General features: G+C 34.7%; 3 protein-coding genes across 3 annotated transcripts; all 3 read right to left on the minus strand.

The window, feature by feature from the left end:
- Positions 1-4370: 4370 nt before the first annotated feature.
- Positions 4371-5653, minus strand: LOC21407715 (myb-related protein 308). Its single transcript, XM_010092030.2, has 2 exons — positions 5070-5653; positions 4371-4966 (listed from the first exon to the last, which is right to left on the minus strand). The coding sequence occupies exons 1-2, from the start codon at positions 5330-5332 to the stop codon at positions 4444-4446; spliced, it is 786 nt and encodes a 261-aa protein (XP_010090332.1). The 5' UTR covers positions 5333-5653; the 3' UTR covers positions 4371-4443.
- A 2795-nt stretch (positions 5654-8448) lies between these two features.
- LOC21407716 (L-ascorbate peroxidase 3) lies at positions 8449-13271 on the minus strand. The gene is made up of 9 exons (XM_010092031.2): positions 13047-13271; positions 12799-12923; positions 11833-11882; positions 11193-11258; positions 11067-11115; positions 10332-10414; positions 10160-10239; positions 9764-9866; positions 8449-9029 (listed from the first exon to the last, which is right to left on the minus strand). Exons 1-9 carry the CDS (start codon positions 13157-13159, stop codon positions 8832-8834), a joined length of 867 nt encoding a protein of 288 aa, XP_010090333.1. The 5' UTR covers positions 13160-13271; the 3' UTR covers positions 8449-8831.
- Positions 13272-14273: 1002 nt separating this feature from the next.
- Positions 14274-18776, minus strand: LOC112090397 (synaptotagmin-1-like). Its single transcript, XM_024161574.1, has 12 exons — positions 18382-18776; positions 17935-18033; positions 17790-17840; positions 17563-17686; positions 17271-17389; positions 17052-17153; positions 16697-16771; positions 16403-16479; positions 16072-16318; positions 15626-15988; positions 14998-15129; positions 14274-14634 (listed from the first exon to the last, which is right to left on the minus strand). The coding sequence occupies exons 1-12, from the start codon at positions 18490-18492 to the stop codon at positions 14503-14505; spliced, it is 1632 nt and encodes a 543-aa protein (XP_024017342.1). The 5' UTR covers positions 18493-18776; the 3' UTR covers positions 14274-14502.
- Between the last annotated feature and the right edge of the window lie 4477 nt (positions 18777-23253).

The following is a 23253-nucleotide window of genomic DNA, read 5'->3' on the forward strand; positions in this document are numbered from 1 at the left end:
ATGGCTGCCAACTACGGCCCAAAAAGAGAGGAGTTGGTAGCGTGTGGGACACACACCTTTGCTTTTGCTGATCTTTCTTTCTAATCTTACTCATTGTTGTCCCACTTATCCCCACAAATTACGATCCTGCCATTCCTGATCCACGCTCTTGGGTTTCAGTAAACGCCTTTTGGTATTATTCCTTTCGAATTCCCATAAATTATTAGAACTACCTGCACAGAAGCCTATCATATGAGTTTCCTGATCCTGTGAGAAAAATGCCATTACATTCTGTATGCCTCCTTGAACTAGGATCTGAGATTTATAAATGAGTAATTATGAATCATTACTAATTTTCTTGACACAGTATTTTCTCTCACAGAAATTTAAATTTTAGTTTAAATTTTCCGTCCAAATTTAGAAAAAGAACAACCTTAATTAGTGCCGGGCAAAATAGGAATCAGATTTTAAAATTTCCCTTACAAGTTTTTGGATTAAGTTAATCCAAATTGAGGAAGTTTTTGTGGAAACAAGGAACAGACTGCCAGCTACTTGTTTATGATTGCTACCTTTTATTAGGACATGGATTCTTTGTTCTTACATTGTTCACTTTCTTTAACAAACGCAAACAAACATTTTTACCTCTAAAATAATCCCTCGAACTAATGACCATGTGATTGCATGGCGCTACACTAATTCTATGAGCCTTTTTTTTTTTTTTATTTATCAGATTTTACTTCGTCTGATAATTAATTTATTGAATTCAGCAAAAAAATGTTTATGCACAGTCATTAGTTTTAATATTTGAATGCAACAATTTAATTAACTGCTTCCAAATTCGTCCCAACTCCCAACCACGTGTTTAATTGTTTATGCCAAAAATATTGAATAATCGTGATATCATGCATGCAGAGAGAACTGCGTCCGGAGATTTTGTATTTTACACGTTAGACTCATTTTGTAATGACACCTGAAACTCTAGAAATGTATTAAACTCATATACATGACAAAAAAAAAAAAAAAAAAAATAAAAATTAAAAAAAAAAAAAAAAAAAAGAGGGAGAGGTTGAACAACTGTAGTGAGCGTGGCAGTCTGGCTCCAAACCGGACAACTAAACTGCTTTAAGAAAAGGGAAAAAAAATGAAATGAACAGGAACATCATGTAGGCAAACCTGAATTATTAATAGAGATGGGCCCCAATTTTTTGGCCATAATGTTTGGTATAACACATTTTTGTCACCAATATCCACTTGGGCACACTAGGATCCCAAAATTAGTTTGGATTGCAAGATGACTTCCCTACCAAACAAAAGAATATTTAAGTTAAGGTAATTATTTAGTAATTGAACCTCTGCTGTAAAGTCATTTGAGCAAGGAGGGTGGGAGGATCCAGACGAAAACCAAGAGGGACCCACCACAAAGTTGCTGCATGTGATGTTGGTGGAGGTTGAATCCATTAACAATTTAAGTTAGATCAATAATTAGCCTATTGATAGAGAGAGAGCCAATACACAATAATATTACTTTAGAAAAATAGTCTTTGCTATAACAATGTCTTTTGATATAGTAAGAGATGAGAGGAAAAATAAAAAAAAATAAATATCTTATAGAAGCTTCTGATGTCTCTACCTAACACCTTTGAAAAAAGAAAAAGAAAGAGGGGAAAAAAAAAAAAGTTGAAAAGTGACCCCCTTTTTATATGTGGGAAGGGCCATTGTTTTTTTCTGGATATGGTTTCAAAGTAGCTATCACCAATGTGTCCTCTTTCTCATACCCATCTATGTCTTCGATTGCTTTTTGGGAATGCAATTTACCTCTTTCTTCTTTGGGAGATTCTTCTTTAGCTATTTTGTCTTCCTCTTTATCATTTTTTTGTTTTTTTAAAATACCATTTTTAAAACTTAAATCTAACATTAGTTTGGTAATATCCGCCCTTTGTACTGTTATTGGTTTTTTTTTTATTTTATTTTAAATATTTACATTAGGTGGTTCATGGATTGAGACAAGACTAGTGTAAGGGCCGGGGCAATTAGATTGGCCGTTCTGGTATGACCCCAATGACATAACCATCAATTAATTGCTGGTAGATGAAATTCGGTTGTGGATATGACCCATTGACCTCAAAGTTGGTCAAATCATAATCTTGTGGGAAGTATGAGTGCTCTAAACTTATAAAACTTGGTAAACAATTTTAGATCTCAAACAAAATCACTATAAGGTATGAAAGATTTTGCATTGAGTGATTGAAACTGTTGAGATTTTGGTTGCGATCCGCAACATCTTTTTTATTTTATTTTAACAATATTATTTGTTCTTCTGGATTGATAGATTTTTTTTTTAATTAATAATATCCATCCATAACTGTATTTAGAATTACAAGCAACCACGGTGACTGATACAGCGTCACTGACTCCGTTTTCCACACATAATACATTTGTATTTTTTTGATTCCTACTTTCCAACTGAATTTTTGTTTGACATTCTGTTTCTGGTCGTATCTCGTATTTGGCCTATATGGAAAGATTATTAATCAAGTAGAATCAGAAGAAAAATACGTATGTCACGACCCTTTTATTTTCCTCGTTTTGTTTTATTTGATGAGCTGCTTTTTTTTTTTTTTTTTTTTTTTTGTGTGGTTTTTTTTTTTTTTTTTTTTTTTTTTTTTTGGTTGTGTGTCAAAGAACGCGGCGCGTATTTAAGCCTCAAGTGAACTAAAACGAAGAGAAGCTTATCGTGAATATGGTTTTAAGTAGCAAATGACCTTCCTAGTTCCCTCAAAGAAAAGGAAAAAAAAATCCAAAAGGAAAAAAGAAAAAAGAAAAAAAAAAGAAGCCGTCATTAAACAGTGAGCACAACAGGAGAAAAGGAAGGAAAGGAAAAGGAAAATACAAAAACAGTGAACGCGGAAGAAACAAATTTGACCAATTACTGAAGAAGTTGTTAAAACTGATTTTTGGGTGGTAAAATAATTGGGCAACAGGAAACGGGTCAAGTGGGGTTCATTGATATCCTATCAAGAAGAAGGAAATGAAGGTGGAGTTTGAAAAGACTCTACACTCTCAAGGAAAACCCTTAACAAGAGGCCTCTTTTCCTCTGTTAACTTGAGCATTCAATTTGCATATGCTGCCCCAAAACCAGTGGAATGTTTATATTTGATTTTAAATCATAATTAATAATTTTTTATAATATTTTTTTTATATTAAAAATATATATAAAATTAAAATAATTTTAAATTAAAATTTTAAATTTATAAATTAAACGTCGACTAAATTTATTGCGCAAACCAAAAGGGAATGGAAGCAGAGGAAAGAAACCTAGTTAGGGTTTTCTTTTCCAAATAAATGGTATGGTAGGTTGGCTCACAGTTCAGATTTTTAATGCTGGGAGTTTGGTAGAAGGACGGTACTAAGGACAGTTGTTAGTTTCTTCACGCTTTCTAAATAGTTTTTCTTCTTCTTCTCTTCGGTTTTTTTTTTTTATTTCTTTTCCTTAATTAAAGCATAAATAGGTTACCCACCACTCCCTCTTCCTCATTTCTCCTCCTCTTAGAGCTTATCCACTGCCCCCAAATGAAAATCAATACCCTTTTCAAGAAAAGACAAACCCAAAAAGAATCTGAAATTTTCAAAGCAAAATAAAATAAAATAAAAAAGAAGAAGAAGAAAGAAAGAAATAACCGTTAAATTATAGAAGAAAAGATAAGAGCATGTGATCCCAGCACAAAGAATAAACATATAATAAAATTTAATCGCGCAAACCTTTTTATTGGTCATACCAAAAAAACAAGGAAAGATTTCTTCTTTTGGAGGATCTCTAAGATCTCCAAGACTACTGTGTTCATGAAGTGAATCATTGTTTCTGTTCAAAAGAAAATATATATAAAGTCATCATTTGGTTTTTGAAAGAGAAATATGAAAAATCTCAATTCTCCACTTCTCCTTCCCTCCCCCACTATCCCTTCCAACAAGCCCTCTCGTACTCTCAGGTACTGAAAAGAGCCAGTGATTTAGTCTATTATACTCTACTGTTACTTTATATCTATCTCTGCTGATACCAACAATCTTCATAAAACACACTTGACGCTTTTTAACTTGCTAGGTCTCTGACAAAGCCCGACTTTCTGCTGGAAAGACTTGACAAAAACAGATGAAAGAAAAAGACTTTTTCTCTTTTTCATATTCATGATATTTGCTAAAACAAAAACGAAACCGATATGCTAAGGATTATAAAAACATTCACCAATAGTAAGCAAACTGTACTGGCACTATACTATTTTATAAACAAAAGAGTCGTACAATTAGAGGGGAAAAAAGAAGAAGGGAAGAGAAACTCATGAGAGCTTTAAAATGAATTAGCAATATTGTCTTCTTTTTTTTCTTTTTTTTTTTCTTTTTGGGGTCTAATTTCTCTCCATTCTGTTATGCTACACAAGACAAACCTTCCCCTTATACCCAATTCTTAATTATTTCATCTCCAAGCTTCTGTAATCCAAAACACCAGTTTTCAACCCCAAGAAATCATAACCAACACTAGTGCTTGCGCTGGTGCTATCAATGCTGGTAATTATTCCGCAGCGGCATTCTTTGCTGGTCTGCAACCCCAAACGGCAAGAAAAGCATAGGCCCCCTCCTCCACTCTTCAATTGCTCCGGCTGTTGTGGCTGATAAGGAGGGCTAATTCTAAGCTCAAGGTTCAAGTCCGGGCACTGTTCTTGAACCGGGTTTTTCACGTCTTTGCTCACAAATCCACCGTTGATCTTTTTCTCTTCTTCTTTAACAATAGTAGTAGGAGTAGTAGAGGCCGCAAACGATATTGTTGTGGTGGTTGGGGTGGTTGTTGTGTTGTCCTGAGCCGTCTCGTTGAGCAGCTTGTGTGTTGCCGGGTCAATACCTCTGTTCAAAAGCTTCCTCCTTATGTGGGTGTTCCAATAGTTCTTTATCTCATTGTCTGTTCTTCCCGGTAGTCTGCCAGCTATCAAAGACCATCTGTGGAAAAATTCAACAAAACCCATTACTATTTAGGAACTGATAAACATGTAATTGACTTAAAAACACTACCTTTTTTTTTTTTTTTTTTTTTTGGACTTACTTGTTTCCAAGAAGGCTATGGAGCTTAATGATTAGCTCGTCTTCTTCTTCTGTGAAGTTGCCTCGTTTAAGGTCAGGTCTGAGGTAGTTAATCCACCGCAGCCGGCAACTCTTGCCGCACCGGAGGAGACCGGCGGCTTTGGGAAGTGAGCGCCAACATCCCTCGCCGTGAGCTCTGATATAAGCAATGAGCCGATCATCTTCTTCTTTGGTCCATGCTCCTTTGTTTGTGTGAGCTTTCTCACAGCAAGGAGACCGTCCCATTTGAGTAGTAGTAGGATCACAAGCTGAACTTGTTGTTTGAAGATAACTTCTCTTCTCTTTCTTTTTCTATTCTTCCTTTTTTTTTTTTTCTTTTGCTTTTTAGCAGGAGCGGTGGGGGAACCGGTGGCCTTGTATTTTGTGTTGCTGGAACATTAAGGCCGGCCCTTGGGAGGACTTGGGATATGATTTTATAGGCTTTTGACTATACAACAGAGAGGGAGAGAGAGAGGGAGAGAGGGAGAGAGAGAGAGAAGAGAGAGGAGAGAGAGAGAGACTAATTGCTTCTAGATGCGAGTTGGTGAGACAGGTTAGAGGGAGTGGCTGGTGGCCTCTCTCACTTATGATATTAGCTTCAATCATATAATAAGTTAAAAGGACATTAACTACGGGTAACCTCTAGGTAGGTGTAAAGTAAGTATATTAAAGTACAGGCAAGACAATATGTGATTTCTGCCCTTTTTTTCTCTCTTTTTTCTTTTTTCTTTTTCTATATCTGTCTAATCTCTAGGCAAGTTTTAGATTAATAATTCTCAAAATCATCCCCAACTCTCTAGACAGGTGTACCACAGTACACGTAGAAAGCAAAGATTGGCCATGTTGGTCGAAGTAATGCTAATTAGGTTTAAGAAAGGTCTATTCCAATTTCTCCATGATAGAAAAACTTTTAATTGTGCTAGGCTAAGCTAGTCTAATTACTCTTCTAGAAGAATTAAGTTATGATTGTTCCGTAGCCTACTTCCATAACAGTGGCGGGTTTAATTTTTTTTTATACTGATTTTCCCTCATGTTAATTATGTTTTCTTGGCGAGTAATTGTGGATTGATGGCAGAGACTCAAGAAAATTAAAGTTTCAGGAGACATTTAGTTTATAGATTAGAATCATAAAATTAAAATTATTTTTAATTTATGTGTATTTTTTATAAGAGAAAATACTGTAACGAATTATGAACCATGATTCAAATCAGAGTATAAATTTTCTTACTAAACGTCAGCTTTAGATGAATTTAGCCGTTTCATGTAAGAAATTAGAATATGAATTTGTGATCAATTTAAAAAGTGTATTAAAATGATTGTACAAAAAGAAATAAGAATTTTTTGAGAATGTTGTTGGGAATACTTTTGAAAATGCCTTTTTGTATAATAAAAAAATGAAATTATATTTACTTACGTTTATGTAAGTCCTAAAGAATGAAAACGAATTTACAACTCTCTTTTTTTTTTTTTCTCACCCCCTTAACAAAAACGACACCGGTTCTAAACAATATCAACCGTTACATATCAACTAAACACTATATAGGATTTCCAAATTTGTTATCTCGAGAAAACGTGAAAAATAGTTATGAACAACCAAAAAAATAAAATAAAATAAAATCTCTCTTTTGCTTGTGTGGAAATACAAAACGTTGTTTATTTTAGTGAGTTAGTTGTAGTGGGCGTGTGGAAAAGAAAGCTTACAAGTGGTTTGGCTATTCTTGTGCACAAGAACAGGGATGGTAGTTCTGTTTTCTTTATTCTATTGGTAGCAAACAAATAGAGAGAGAGAGAGAGAGAGAGTTTCTAGAAGGATTGGAAGTTGGGTTCAAAGCAAGATGATGATGAAAGAAAAAGGAGAGAAAAAGAAAAAAAAAAGAAAAGAAAAAAGGGATAAATGAGTGTGGTTGTGGTTGTATTGTGGGCTTTGGTTCACCTTCCACTTTTCCTTTTTTTTCCCCCCGACCTTGTGGTGCAAGTTTTTTGGCAACAGGAGCAGAGGGGGGTTAGGGATGGGGAAGTTGATTCACCCTTTTTGTTGTTATCTCCGTCCAATTAGCATATTATTTGTTACCCACCACCACACATGCCAACGATCCCTCTCTCTCACTCACTCACTCACTCTATCATAAAAATCAAGTGGATGGTAGGAGTTAAAAGGATCATGGGCAGAAGTTGCTGTCAAAGGGGGACTCAGCAGAAAAAAAAAAAAAAAAAAAGTGGTCCACTTGTGTAATTATGTGCGTGTATTTCACCTACCTTTTCACCCCCTTTCTGACTGTCCTTGCACACCAGTCCTTCTCTTGCCTCACTTTGGTGTTGAACTATGGCAACATCTATGATTATGTATTATTAACTTTTCTTCAACAGCAACGAAAAAAAGGGATCGTTGTTTTTTTTTTTTTTTTAAACTATTTGTATATATATCACAACATTCTGAAAGAGAGAGGAAACAAAACTAATACTACTTTTGATTTATAGATTTATAATTATAATTTAAAATTATTTTTAATTTATATGTGTTTTTTATGAGAAAAAATACTATAATGAGTTACGAATTATGATTCAAACTATAGTACGGATCCTTACTTCAAACGCTTATTAAGAAAATAAATTACAGCTTCTCCTTGGATTAGCTATTGGATATATTTATTAATGGATTTTGAACATGTATTACGAAGTACGGATTCATTGATTCTTTCCCATTTCACAATCGGGTCGGCTTGTGTTGCACCTGTGATTAGAAAGCATAGTCTCTATCTCAACCAGCCTTGCTCTAGGGGAAAAAAAAAAAAAAATGCATACATAATCACATGGGCGTTTGGAAAGATGGAATAAAAATGGGGCAAAAAGGAACATATTTCTCGACGTAAATCTAGTTTAAGAGACATGATGGCATGGCTCTAGTTGTCTATTATCTGAATAAATAGTGAAGGCCAGCCCAGCAACACGTGTATGTCATGTGCTTAGGTGTTGAGGAAGAGCCGTGGGGGCAGTGTTTGGTAGTACAAATGACGCCTACCTACCTCTTTGCCTGTCTTCCAACTGTGGTCCTCCCTCTTCCCAACCTTTACCCAAAACTCTCTCTCTCTCTCTCTTATTGAAGTGCAAAATTTGATTTTGTTTGTTGATTTCTTGGCAGGTAATGCTTCGTGTCCTGCTTCTTTCAGTTTCATTTTCTTCCATTTGGTGCCATTAACAGAAATTTACACCATATCTTACTACCTTCTTCAGGCCGTCTTGTTAAGGATTTTTTGCTTATTTGTTATGACTGGAAAAGAGAATCAAGAACATGGCCTGCATAAAAGAGTTTTAATGGAATACCAATATTAGGTACCAAATATTAAAGTTTCAGCGGTTAAAAAAGAGAAGTCATAGTAACGTGTTGGCAAATACGCAAGTACATTCATATTAATAGATCAAAAGTTCGACAATAAAACTAAATTTTCGCGTCCCTAATGAAAGTGCAGTGTGCCCGTGCAGATGTCTTAACAGCTAACGTATACATATTTTGCCACAAGAAAACAATGAGACTCGATAAGAATTTATGTCCATACATTGGAATCTTTATTTCGAAGACCTGAAACTGTTGAATCGTAATTTCTAAATTCTACTGGCTCATCAAAGCTGCCAGGCTCAAAAGCAAAGGACCCTTGTAATTATTCTAATCCTTATATTGATATCTAGCTCTTGGCTCGCGTTACAATTCAAGGATTAATCCAGACGGGATTAAGAATGTCAATCAAGTCTATTTCTTTCTTTTGCGAACTTCGTAGAAATAGCTGAGGACCACCACTGCCGCAGCAACCGCAACCCCCACGGCGCTTTGTGCAAGTAGTATGCCATCGTTTACGTTTACTTTAGAGCTTGAGGAACTAGGAGTAAAGCCGAGCTCGGAAAGCTTCTTGTGTGATTCAGCATAGTCTCTGAAAAATGCATCCTCATCCTAATACAAGCCAAATTTTGCAAACCATATTAAAATGAACAGTAAGTACTGAGATTAAACGAAGCTAGATTGTTTTGTAAAGCAATAATCTCTAACCAGGAAACCAGGACTTGGCCAGAAATAGCACGTGCAATGGTACTATAAAAGCTAAACTCGCCCATATTTGACCCTAAATGACACAATTTATCTTACGGTTGTCATAAATACAGACCAAAAAGACCAACCTAAGATCGACATGCAGATCCTATTAATGCTACCTAAAAATGATAGAAATTGTTTTAAAAAATCAATAATTTCAGGGAAAAATAAAAAGAAGGTAAAAAAATCAATATTGTTCACAGAATTGGAAATCGAATTATTTAGGATATGTTCATTTCACAACTCAAGTCATAACTTGAGTGATGACTTGAGTTGTGTATGAGAGAAAAAAAAACTGTAGCAAAAAAATTGAATTTAAATTTTTGTGAGAAAAAATACTATAACAATAAAACTTAAATTGTGACTTGAGTTGTGAAATGAACATGTTAGCATGGTGGTCTGTTTGTGCGAAATACTTATCATCATTGTAATAAATGGTGGAACAGTTAGTGGTAGTTGGAAAGTCAGGGTTGGTCACATTTAAACCTTGGCTCCAAAAATGAGTTCTAACTCAAAACAGTAACAAGTAATCAGAAAAGAGATTTGATTTTCGAGCGGAAAGTGAAAGATGGCCCAAAAACAAGCCCACATATTACCTTTGCATACAGCTCAACGTAAGGACGGAACTTGGGATCATCCAAAAGAGCCTTGTCCGTTGGAAGTTTCAACAGCCCCTCTGAGTTCCCCTTCAGAAGTTCCCTGGAACCCCAACAAGTTCAATTGCATAGTTAAGACTGTGTTCATAAAAGGAAAAGAAAATAGGAAGGAAAGATTCATAATCTAGGTGAGGCAAGTGGAAAGAAAGGAAAAAACCTCTCTAAATATGTTTGAGGATTTTGGAATTCATTCCTTCGTCTAATCAATCCTAAACAACCATAAATCTTAAAAATACATAATCCTCCCATCCCTTTTCCTCGGCTTTATATTTATAGACACACACACACACACATATTATAGAGACATTATTATTTGGAAGTCTAAATTAGTCTTACACAAAGTATGAGTTATCAAACTTCAGGGGTTCCACAGTCCAAGGACCATCGAAACCAGATCTCTCTGGATGAGCCCTTCCCTACAAAACCAGAACAAATAGAAATGGAATGAATTCCGTCGTACTTGGACAAATGAACACCTTACATGGATGAAAACGGGAGAGAGAAATACCAGCGTATGGCCTCCTGATAGAGCAACAATATCCTTATCGGAAAGGCCCATTCGGTAAAAGATGTCCCTAAGATGTGGTGCACCTGCCATAGGAATTCCCGAAAATGAGTAAATAACCTTCACACTTGGTTACATGTAAATCATACACATGCAAACACAAAGAAAGTTGAGAACTTCCTCGTTGCACTGGCACATCATACAAATTTATAACAGCAATAAGAAACAGAGTGGGCATAAAGGTTTGCCAGGCAAAGTTGTGAATCATACAATTATAAAAAAAAAAAAAAAAAAAAAGGTGTGAATCATACAAATGCAAACACAAAGACATTAAGAACTTCCGTTGCATTGTCAAAGCAAAAGGAAAAAGGGTGGGATAAGGGTTTGCAAGCAAAGTTGTGACATATCCTTTGAACAACTTTAGTCTCACCTTCTATTTCACATCCTTCAAAAAAGTATCTCAATTAAAAACCTTGCTGCAGAGAAATGCCCTATAGACAATAAGTGAACTACAATGCTTATATTGACACTAAAACATGTGCATCTCAAACTCCCAGTAGCCTTTAAGCAGAAGAAAAGCACCCATGAATAGAAACCGTGACAGGATCCAATACCATTCCACAAGAATTAGAAGATACATCAATACAGACTTTGGAAGCGCGAGTATCAGAGAGTTTTCACAAAGAAAAAACAAAAACAAAAACAAAACAAAAAAGGACGTCTAGATAGTTGACACACCTTGTTTAGCATCTGGTAGTCGCCCTTCCTTGGGAGAAATTTTTGAATCCTAAGGAAAAGATCTTACAGTCAATGAGAAGGAGTCGTATTTAAAAAGTTATTCTCTAGAGAGAAATCATGATATACCTTTCTGCCAGGCACAAAAGCAACTGTGGGGCCTCCAGTGACCTCAACTGCAACGACACCAGCAAGCTGAACAACAAAATATCAACACTTAAAAGGCAGTTGTTTTTAGGTATTTTGGATGTATGTATAAATCATGAAATAACCTTTCTTGTGCTCAATAGTGGAAGCATTACAGAATCCAAGATATTATATGATTTTTTTTTAGCACAGTCCCTTCCCACCTTTTAACTGCACTACAAGTTACTATTCTCTTTTTGTTCAATAATCACGGACAATACGGCCTATAGCCCCTTCCCCTTTATCTGTTTTACCCACTATTAAGGTAGGGAGAAGAAAATAGTTAATAGGTTTTACCAGTAAATAAGTAAATCCAGAAGAGAAAGAGATAAGAAAGCATTTATCAATTGCACTTGCTCCACTTGAGCCTCTTTACAAGAGGAGGTTTAGTCAAGCTCTGAACCGGTTCAGGAATCTTTCCATTTGTTAGAAAGTGATTTTTAAAAAATTTTCTCAGTCCACATGAAGGATGTCGAGACCTTATCCAGTTATAGCTCCGAATAAGAAAATCAAATAAAGTTCCATTAAGAAATAGCTGAAAAGTTGGTTGTAGTTCGCAAGCATCGAACTAATCAGTAATCACCTGGTATAGATCTGCATATGTAATTCTTGGATGTTTGGACTTCACTTCCTCTGACATCAGGAAAAAAAGAAAAAATAACTAAATAAAACAAACTACTAATAGATAGAAGTGAAAAAGACCCATTTTAAAAATAAGAACGCAAACAAAAACCAGTTTAAGCGTATGTCAAATTTTAAAGCCTTCAAATTAAGAAGTTTGTAATCAATCAGTGCCCTTAAAATGCAAATGTCTATGCATGATGCTTACAATTCTCAAGTGAACACATAATGGGCTAGTGAAGGCAAAAAATAGAGAAACGCTACAGTCAACAGATTGTAACTGTACATCATTTCAAGATGTGGAGCCTAAAATTGCTGACGTACAGCACGTGGATTGGTTGCCTAAGTTCCTCTTATATAAAGGGGGTGCCAATTTTAGGGTTTAATTATACAGGTCGGAGAAACCATAGAGAGTTGAGAGGTGTGTGATTTTCACTAGTAAACTTCTTCATCACTGAACTTTTGCGGCCAGATCTCACATTGAGGAGGAACCACAAGAAATCTTGTGTGTTCTTATTTTTACTTTTCTTCTATGATTTTATGGCTCTCGATAGCATAGAATTACGGGCATCTAATTCTTAATACATAACAGGTCACACAATTGCTAATAAAAAAGATCCTGCTCCATCTTCGGTAGATAAAAGCTAGAGGTGATCCTCTTAGGCTACAAACCAATCAACAACACTTTTAACCTTACTGTTGCTGATAACACTATAACTAAAGTCATTCATCTGCTACAGACTCCAACTACTTCCTTTAGATCCCAGTTACTCTACCAGTTTTACTTGCAAACCAAACTAACAGTGACATAAACCAACTACAGCACGCTCATGTAACAATCACTTATACTTGATTCGCTGATACAGATAATCGCTAATAGCAGCTAATGCAAAACAAAAATCAAGTTAAATTAATTTAAATTGAGTACCGCAAAAATCGATAGCTTTCTTCAAGCCGCTGTTGGAGCCGTGAGAGTACTCTTCCTCATTCCTGATGGAGCCATTTGGTCCTCCGGTTTTCAGTTTCGCATCGTAAGTTCCGGCATCGTGCCACCTGTAAAGCCACAGATGTTTCAGAAACAAAGTTAATCATATACGATCTTTTTTATTGTTCTTTTGAGTTCTTTTTTCTTGCACTTTCCCGGGAACCAAACAGAAAGAGAGAGACAGAAGTTACGCTAATCGGAGCATGAGTGGCGCACAGTTTCTGGAGGAGATGAGAGCGCGGAGATGGCGACGAGCCTTGTCGATGTCCTTGAGGTACTCAGCGTCCACCACCGGAAAAGCCATCGGAACCAAACCTCAAATGAACTCTGACTTGTGAGGTTTTTTTTTTTTTTTTTTCCCTAAGCTGAAAAACACCGTGACTGGTTGCTAAATATAATCGCAATTGATTACGGAAAATTACAGCCACATTCGAGTTTGGAATTTCGATTGGCGTCACGCACGCGCTCGCCACGTGTCAGATATAAAGGGTCATCTACCGGCTAAATTTGATACTTTTTGCTTGTAATTTTTATTTTTATTTTCTTTGCTAATAAGACATACATTGAAATTGATCCAAATTGCTCATCCGGTCCGTTTGAGTACGTAATACATTACTGTAGGATAGGATTTTCATCACCACTATAAGATAATTTATATTTTTTTAGTAGCAGTCATTAGTGTTTCTTTATCGGGATTGAAAATTTACCGGGTTATTTTTTTTATATTTTTGAGTTAAAATAATTTGAGTGATGATTTTGAATTATAATTTAAGTTAAAATTGTAATTTAAATTTGTGTTTAGATGTGCATATTTAAGTTATGATTTGAATTGAGAATCTTTTTGAATTTGTGTTTGAGTGGGTCAAAATTTAAATTTGTATTTAGATAGTATTTTAATAAAAACTCAATAGTGATGAAAAATCAGTAGAATTTTATTCGTCTTTTCGTTGTGAATGCATAAAAAATCATCTCAATCAGAATTAAAATGAAAAAGTTATGATATTTTTAAGAATGAAAAAAATATTATTTATTAACTTGAGTTCGAGTTTATAAACTCGAGTTGAAGAAAAAATTTCAACTCGAGTTTAGCCTCAAACTCGAGTTTAAACTCAAGTTTTATAAAAGAACATGAACTTGAATAAAATTGTAACTCGAATTCAAACTTTTTTTGAATTTCGTTGAAAAAAACAATCCCCACATCACCATAGGTATATGGATTTACAAAAATGATATTCATCTCTTTGCAAATAAAACCGCATCACTCATAAATTCGTAAGTCTCATAAAATGGTGGGTCACACAACGTAAAACTCGGACTCTTATATGAGTAGGTGGTTGAATATGAGTGCTCATAGATTCAACGTTAACCTTGACCCATGCCTGCAACTAGTTAGAAAACCAAATTTTTTTGCTGATCAGTTAGAAAACCAATTTAAATGGCTGGACTAATCGCCATTGAACTTTATGGAAAATATCCAAGAGTATTGGTTTTGCAATTAGTTTCCGCTATTGCAATAATATACACGAAAATAACAAACAAATAAACGTATTCCGGAGACAGCAGTGCCCCAAAAAAGAAACAAAAAATCCTTTTTTCTCAAAAGCAATATCCTAGAAACAAGAGAGAGAGTGGTGTGCTCATCATGAATCATGATGAAGTTCTCCATTGCAGCTCAATTTGAATTCGGCCATTCTTGGAGTCTATAAGATGGTACTTCTCGTTGATTCGCTTGTTGGCCACAACATCTGAAAGATGGATGTCCACATAACCCAGACATTCCTAATTCACAAAAAATAAAATAAATGAATAAAGAAAATAAAATAACAGTTACGGAGTACCCAAAGAAAACAGAAACAACAATGCCGTCATATGCATAACACTTCTAAGCACCCAGCGAATTGGTCCTTTACTAAAAGTTGCTATGATTTGTATTAATACAATTTATGACAATCTTGATGAGACCAAAAAAAAAAAAAAAAAAAAAAAAACTTTAAGCCATAATTTTAGCAGCGAATTGCCTAAATTCGACACAAAGTAATAGCGTTAATGATTAACCTATGATTGACCAAGAGGAATGAAAAGTTCATGTTAATGATCTGTGTTTCAGTTCTGTCAACTAAAAAAAGGGTCTCGATGTCTAACCTTTGGATGCAGCAGGCCGATTCTTGACGAGGTACTGATGACTTCCACGTGTAGTCTGTCTTTAACGGGAGGCTCATCAAGCATAAACTGGAACTCGTCTTCCCATCTAGGATCTCTGTTTTTCTTCACAGGCTGCGTAGCAGTATCAAAACAAGTCCAAAATTGTTATTTACACAGCACACAACAACCAATCTTAAAATCTGAAAGTTTATGAACATCTATTGATTGTCTTGGAAACTACTAGTCTCATACTATCAATTGACATTTATCAATACCTTATCACTGTGAGTTTCCTTACTTGCACTGATCGTACACAATGAGCAAAAAATTTAAAAGAAATTAAATCGCAATTTTTTAAAGCACAAGAAGAATTGCCAAAAGCTAGGAAGCTAGATATTTCATATGACCGATCTCATCACTTTTTCTTTTTTATACATATACATATAACCTGATTTTTCAGTTTATTGAGTATTACTATATTTCACATTCATTAAGAGGTAGCAAAGACTGGCCATGGCCAGATCAAGAAGAGAGCAACTACAACCAGTTTATTGCAGTCCGGAATATCCAAATTTATAGACTGGAAACTTTAGGAGGCAAGTAGCTTAAATGGTATCTATCTTCATACCTTAGTCCTTTTTTCCTCCCCTCTGAAAAGAATCCGGACATGTGGATTAGTATGATGCTTTCCTTCAACGTCTTGAGCTTCATGAACTATGACGACGAGAAGACCTCCACTGGCAGGTGTTCCATCAGGAGCCTTCTGTACAGTCTGACCCTCTTCAATGCCTTTTGGTATTTCCTCCTCCTTGAAAGGCTTGTATAGTAATTCAACAACAAGTTGCCCACGCAATTTCTCGTTTTGAACATCATTCAAGTCCATATTTTTAAGGAGGTCAAGAGTCAGAACTTTTGGCTCTTCAGCAGGAATGCAAGCAGGAATGTCTTTTAGAGGGACTACATTCATACCCATTTTGTCATCTTTGCCAACCTAAAAGAAGATAAAATCAGATTCATATTTAAAAAATATAAACAGAGAAAACAAATTTTTACGGGTGAATCCGAATAAAATACCTGCTCCCAGTCAAAAACAAGAAGCTCTAAAGCCTGGCTTTGTGGATCTTTAACAACCATGTTAAATTCCTCGTTCCACTCAGGATTCAAGTTCTTGTGCTTGACAGTAGTCTTCTTTGACGGAAGCTTATCCTCAGTTAGCTTCAATTTAACATAAGGGTCAGATGCACCAAGAAGATCTTTCTTTTTTAGCTTCATTGCCCTTAGGACCTTTACATGCAAAATTCCTACAGGCCTCTTCATTGCTCTACAATATCAAGTAATTTGTATAAGCCACATCATAGAAGCAACTTTGTCATAAATAAAATTTCAGGATAATCCAGAAACCTACTTCACTGGGTCGATTATTGGCACTTCAAGGGTTTTGGGCCACAGATACATGTTAGCAACCTGATCCTTGATGAGCTCCTGCAGGAAAAACATAATCATCGATCACTGCATTTCTAACAGTTGAAACAAAACTTCTTCGACAGTCAAGGAACTCAATCCCATTAAAAGAATATAATCTTACATCCCAACTCCTCCGGCAATGGAAAGGAAGAGAGAAGGAGATTGAAGGATGGAAGAAGCAGTAAGCAGAAAGCATGTGAGATACGAAGATCAAAAAGATAATATATTATTGTACCTGTACAAATCTGTAAAGGCCGGGTATTGACATCAGATCAGCCCCTACAAGCTTTAACCCAAAATCAACATGTGGCTGCAAAACCAACAATGGCGTAAATCAAAAAGATAATTAAAAATTTTCCTGACTTTCTCGAAATGCAACCCAACCAAGAATATTTCCAGTTAATAGCAAATGATGGCATCAAAATCAGAATCTTCCGCAACTAAAAAAATATATGGAGTGAAACATATCGGTAAAGGCCTAAAGGGTATACAAATCTTGTACATTTTCAAGTATCAATACATCAAAAAACTGACTGATGATAAACTTGGCCCTTGGGCACAAAAAAATACAGGTCACCAAGATTACCGACCTTCTCCATTAGAGAGACAAGTATCTTTGCAAAACAAGGAAAGCTTGGAACCAATGGCTTTAGAGTGATACGTGGAGAGGCAAAAACTTGTAAATCCACCACCTGAAAATAAAGACCATAATGCATTAACAGGCAGAAACTCTCTCTCTCTCTCTCTATCATTAGCATAAACTAAAATAACACAGAAATGGTCATACAAAACACAGAACAACCGATGACCTGAACAGTTGCTTTTAATCCAAATGCTTTTACAGCAACAAGGATATTAGGATTTCCAGCCCATTTAATGGAAGGCTCCATGATCAACTCCTTCTCATCCGTGGAGTACACTTTCATACCTGGAAAAGATAAATTTCACGGGAAAAAAAATTATCTAGAAGTGTCATGATCCAAATGCACTTTTTTTTTTGCTGGAAAATGATCCAAATGCACTTAAACCTAACAACACACAGAAGCTTACGCCTTACAAGTATAGAAAACCATAAAAATATACTTAAACGTATTTCCTAACCTTGGAAAGTTGGCGGCAACGACCCCAAAGTGAGTTCTTCAAATTCAACAGACTCAATCTTATATTTAGGAATTTGCTCTGCAATTATGGGCTTCACAATATTCTTTACAGTCTTGCAAATTGCCTATGCAAAAGGTGGGGAGAAAAACAGATTGATAAACCAAAAAAACTATCAACAATTGATGAGAAGCGACAATCAAGAGATGCTGTCATATATTAGACGTTACCTTGTCAAGATAAGGCCACATATTCAGAATAAACTTGTTCAGCCAATCAACCTTCACCCAGAAACAAAAGCAAAAACAATTGAAATATCAGAAAATAATTTTTCCAGGACACAAGATAATATAAAAACGAAAAGAACTACCATACACGATCATAATCTGGACTTTTCACCCAAAGTGGAATCTCAGGCATTAGTCGCTGCAAAGTTTCAGAGTCTTGCTCAACCAAAGGACGAATTACAGGATCCTGACCAGTCCAAAATGCAAACAATTAGTTAAACTTCAATTTCTAAACACTTCTCCAAAACTAACAAATTTAAGATATACTCATATGTGTGTGTGTGTGCACAAAATAGTCTAGTTTACAGTCACGAATCCATACATATACTCTAAGGAGGCTAACAATTTAAGATGAATTTTGATCTTCCAGAATAGATTAAAATTGTATCTTCTTACAATTTTTTTTTCTTTCAAGTAAAGGTTCATTTCTTCACTTTTCAATTCCTCCCGAACCAAACAGACAATTAAATCCAAAATTAAGGCGAACAGATATAAATAAAAAAGGAATAGAAATGCGAGAGCAAGAGAGAAAGACCTTGACATCGGTTGGCTGGAAGTAGATGAAGAGGAAATAGCCAGCAACGAGGCCGATAGAAATCCCAACTCCAAATCCGAAAAATCCCAACACAGTACTGAAAAACCCCATCTCCGATTGATTTTCCCAACTCCGATTCCCGCAATCCAAACAGAACTCGAGACTCTCTTCAAATCACGCTTCTCTCTCTTTCTCTTTTAACTTTCGATCAGAATTGTTCCAGAAATCTCATATTCACGAATCCCTCGATTTCTCCTCAGATCACCATTCCAAGGATAATACTAAAATAAACCAAATGATCAGGAATATATATATATATATATCTATAATCAAACAAAAATAGTAAAATAATTGTCCTTGTCGACCATTTGGAAAGATCCGTGGAGAGGGAGAAATTAGAGAGAGGTGAACAGTTCTCAGCAATTAAAGACAGCGACGGATGAACGACGCAAAGCATCGAATTAATTATTTTAATTTTAATTTTAAAAAATAAATTAAATCGAATAAACATTTTTCTTTTTTTCACTGTAAGCTCTTTCTTTGCGCGCGTGTTTGAGAAGTAAAACACGTTATTCCTTCCTTAATCCTTCCTTTCTTCATAAAACATATATATATATATATATATTGAATTTTCTCCACTAAAGTACAAACTTTTTATCTCCTTAATAATAAATTGAATTGAAAGTGACCATAAATAAATTGTCCATCATTACGACGTTTTAACCCCCGTATCTGTTGATGTAATCCTTCGCCTTAATTGATTTTAATGTCGGTGGCTCCTGAGCTGCCATTTTAAGAACTTTTCCATATCTATCCAAGAGTCTCTTTAATTTTTACGTTTAAATTAATAATTTTTAATTTTAATATTTTAAATTTAAATTTTTTATAAAAAAAATATTATAATATAATTAAAAATATGAATTTAAACGTATAAAATAAATGAATTTTAAATAATAATAATAAATAAAAAGAGAAAAAATAAAATTTACTTTTTAAGGAAAGACCGAAAGGGCAAAGCAGTATATGATATCTTATTGATGCAAGACTTCTGATATTTGGTGACCACAACTATAGCAATATGCCACGTGGCATTTCGGGTGGGGTTTTCATCTTTAGTACGTAGGATTTTTCTTTCTTTTCTTTTTTTAACCAATATACATAAGTAGTAATTCTTAAGGTCCGTTTAGTTCGCTGATTTGAATTTTTAATTTGAATTGAGATGTGATTTTATATGAAAATTGTAATAAAAATATTAAATGTAATTATTTTTAAGAGTTTTTTTTATAATAAAACTTAAATTATAACTCAAATCGGTAAAATAAACAGGGTCTTAAAAAAATCAATAATTATTTAGCCAAAAAAAATAATAGCCAAAAATTGTTTCCAAATTTTTATAGTTATTTTTTTATTTCGATTTTTGTATATTTCACAAATATTTGCCACGTCTCCGCTTTTTTGGACACAATGTTATTCTTCTGACACGTATTGGGTCCCTGGTCGGCTTTTTCGTAAGAAGGCTCCTGGTGGGTTTGGATACGGGCCCATTTGGATTTTAACTGTCATCGCCAACCCACATGGTCATGTCAACAAAATTACTTGACAACCCTTTTTTCTTGATCTTCGTTAAAGTCGTTACGCTGTATGTGGGGGACATTTTTGGCTTTTTCAAGGAGGAACTATTTCTTACTTTTTAAGTTTTCTATTTATTTTATTTTTGCCGTCCCACCTTAACTTTCGTGTCGAGTTTGCCGACAATGGAAGTCAAAGTGGATAACGCTTTTTTTTTTTTTTTTTAGAGGATGCATTCATTTGTAATTTTTTATAACTAATAAATCTTTCAAAATAAATAGTGGTATATAAAGTTTAAAAAATAATGGTGACTTTAGAAAAGCTGGCTTTATATTTTTTTTTTGCACGTTGAAAATTGCTTCACATTGTATAGTATTTTCTAACATGGCATGATGACTTATTAGGTCGTCCTCGGGCAATAAGTTATGAATAAGGAACTAAATTTTAAGAATGACAATACGGGTCATGACACGACAACACGAATCGAAATCGACACGAAAATTACGGATTAAGGTTGAGAAAAATGGGGTGCGGGTCAGAATCGGGTCGACTCAAAATTGACACGAACAAAACGGGTCAATTCCGGGTATGACTCGCAATTCAATTTCGTGTTAATTTCAGGTTCAAACCCAACACTAACCCATAGTGACCCGTAGAAAATATATATATATATAATATAACATTACGTACTAAACAACTAGCACACCTCTTTCTTCACATCTCTGTCCTAATTTCACTCTGCGCCTCTTCTTCTTCTTCTTCATATATATATATATATTATAACATTACATGCTAAACAACTAGCACGCCTCTTTCTTTTCATCTCTGCCATAGTTTCACTCTGTGCCTCTTTCACCTCTACGCCTCTTTCTTCTTCTTCTTCTTCTCTTGAAATAGCGACGCTGCCGCCTGCCCTCAAATTTTCACATCTCCCTCATTTCATCTCAGCTGCTGCCTGCCCTCAAATTTCCACAGTGAGTTTTCAGATTTGGAGCAACTTTATCTCAAAATAGCGACAAGGTAAGTTATATTCTTCTATTTTTTTCTTTTGTTTTGTTTTTCTTCTTGGTTCCATTAGAAAATGTTTGGTGCACACACATTACCAAACCAGTTTCCTTAGAAGCACCGAGGAGTAACTTGCAATAAACATGGGATATTGTCTCTGTTTTTTTTTTATAGAAAATGATTAAACAATGCTCACGACTTTGGTGTCTGAATAAGCTAGCTTGCTTAACTTGTAGTCTACAAAAGTTAAACAATGCTCACGATGGGTTATTAACATAATTTAAATTTGGTTGGAGTTTGATGTAAACCCATAAATGAACATTGAACTCTAATGCCAATGCAAACAACAAGGTCTGAAACCTTTGGCTTCTCTGATCGTGAGAGAACACCCCATGTTAGATTGGGACTGGATCTTGTAGGGGACTTAATTGTACATTTACTCATGATGTATATTTACACTCAAGATATGAATTATCCAAAAGGTTTTGTTTTCAGTAGTTAAATATGTAAAAAAAAAAGACTTCTTTTTACGGTATAACTTGAAAAAACACACTATCGATCGTGCTCTACTTCTTTTTACTAATGTTTTATATTTTTTTTTTCAAGAATTTGATGATGTTTCCAGTGATTTGTTTTATGCTTCAAACCAAAAATCACAGTTTGAATTGTATTTGGACGAGCCTAGAATAAAACGGAGTTATCAGTTGGATATTCTCTCCTATTGGAAGACAAATAAGTGCCGCTACCCAATTCTTGCTGCCATGGCCCGTGATTTATTATGTATTCATGTATCAACAGTTGCTTCAAAGGCTGCATTTAGTGTTGGTGGTCGTGTGCTTGATCAGTTTCGTAGCTCTCTTAAACATGAGACTGTTGAAGCAATTATATGTACAGGAGATTGGTCGTATGGAAATGAAGGTATATTCTTCAAGTTCTTCATTGTTCTCTTAAATATTGTTACTCTCAGTCTCACAAATGCTAATCGGTAACTCTTTTTCCTAGATGGATTCAAAGTACTTAATGAAGATATGGAGGAGCTCATCAACAATGTGATTGATCTTAACATATATAAAGAAAAAAACTGTTAACCAAGCTTCTAACTCCGGATGCGCTTGAATTTGATTTTTATTATGGTTGTGTAATGTATTTTTTTTTTTTCTACTTCATCTGAACTATGTGGTTTTAAGACTTTGTTATGCATGTTTCATTTCATGTGATGTTTTTTTTTGCATCATGGACCTCTTTTGCATCAATGTGGTTGTGTAATGTTGTTGCTGGAACTTTATTATCTAGATCTAGGTTTGGACTTTGGTGTTGGAACTTTATTATCTATGCTTGGACTTTGGTACTTTGTTAAGATGTTTACAAAATGGACTGAAATCTACAATTTCGGTTCAACAGGTTCGTGTCGTGTCTCGGGTTCGCGGGTCAATTCGTGTCGCGTGTCACTTTTGGTTCGTGTCGTGTCAACCCGCAACCTGACCATGTTGTGTTCGTGTCACGGTTCTCAATTATTTTCGTGTCACGGGTCACATGAAAAAAAATTTGACACGGTACAAACACGACACGAACACGACACGCGACACGAATTGACACCCCTACTAAATTTCAATCCTTTGTACCATTTTTTTGATAAGAATTTATTTACTCCGACTCATTCAAATAAGTTCGCACATGCAAATTTAATCTATATCGGTAGTTGCGAGTTTAGGTTAGCTCAAGCGATTAGGTTTGTGAGTGTGTGCATGTGTCTACTAATATTTAAATCGTTATGATTTTAACATCGTTCATTTTATCGATTTGAGTTTTCAGTTTTAAGTTTTTACAGTTAAAAGTTCTAAAAAAATATCACATCTCAACTTGAATTGAAAACTCGAATTCACAAAGCGAACGAAGCCTTTATCTTTTAGAGAAAAATATTAGTTTGTCACGGTTTTATGGATACCTATTATTTATGTAATTCTTAATAATTAGGTGTCATTTTAACATTTTATTTTATTTTTATTAATTGAATGAAAATTGTTTATGTTTTAAGTAGAGTAGTATATATAATACTCTTTACCATCTTTATGTTTTTTCTCCTATTTTTTAAATAAAATAAGAATTATAAACCCCACGTCGTATTTAAAAAAAAAAATCTCTAGAGGCAAATTGCCATCTTATTTTATTTTATTTTTGAGAATAATTGCCATCTTATATTTGAGGCATGAACAATAATCAAAAGCATCTCTAATTATTATTATTATTATTTTCAATTACAGGTCAAACATTAAAACATTAATATTAATAATACAAATA

This window comes from Morus notabilis, unplaced genomic scaffold, assembly GCF_000414095.1.
Source record: "Morus notabilis unplaced genomic scaffold, ASM41409v2 Scaffold137, whole genome shotgun sequence".
Lineage (NCBI taxonomy): Eukaryota > Viridiplantae > Streptophyta > Magnoliopsida > Rosales > Moraceae > Morus > Morus notabilis.

Coding starts and splice junctions, on each gene's coding strand:
- LOC21407715 (XM_010092030.2), bottom strand. CDS start 5,332: ATGGGACGGTCTCCTTGCTGTGAGAAAGCTCACACAAACAAAGGAGCA. Junction 4,967..5,069: donor CATAGCCTTCTTGGAAACAA/GTAAGTCCAAAA, acceptor ATTTTTCCACAG/ATGGTCTTTGATAGCTGGCA.
- LOC21407716 (XM_010092031.2), bottom strand. CDS start 13,159: ATGGCTTTTCCGGTGGTGGACGCTGAGTACCTCAAGGACATCGACAAG. Junction 12,924..13,046: donor CCACTCATGCTCCGATTAGC/GTAACTTCTGTC, acceptor GTGGCTTTACAG/GTGGCACGATGCCGGAACTT. Junction 9,867..10,159: donor TTTGATAACTCATACTTTGT/GTAAGACTAATT, acceptor TTGGGGTTCCAG/GGAACTTCTGAAGGGGAACT.
- LOC112090397 (XM_024161574.1), bottom strand. CDS start 18,492: ATGGGGTTTTTCAGTACTGTGTTGGGATTTTTCGGATTTGGAGTTGGG. Junction 17,841..17,934: donor AAAGTCCAGATTATGATCGT/GTATGGTAGTTC, acceptor TTCTGGGTGAAG/GTTGATTGGCTGAACAAGTT. Junction 16,480..16,696: donor GCCTTTACAGATTTGTACAG/GTACAATAATAT, acceptor TTTTTCCTGCAG/GAGCTCATCAAGGATCAGGT.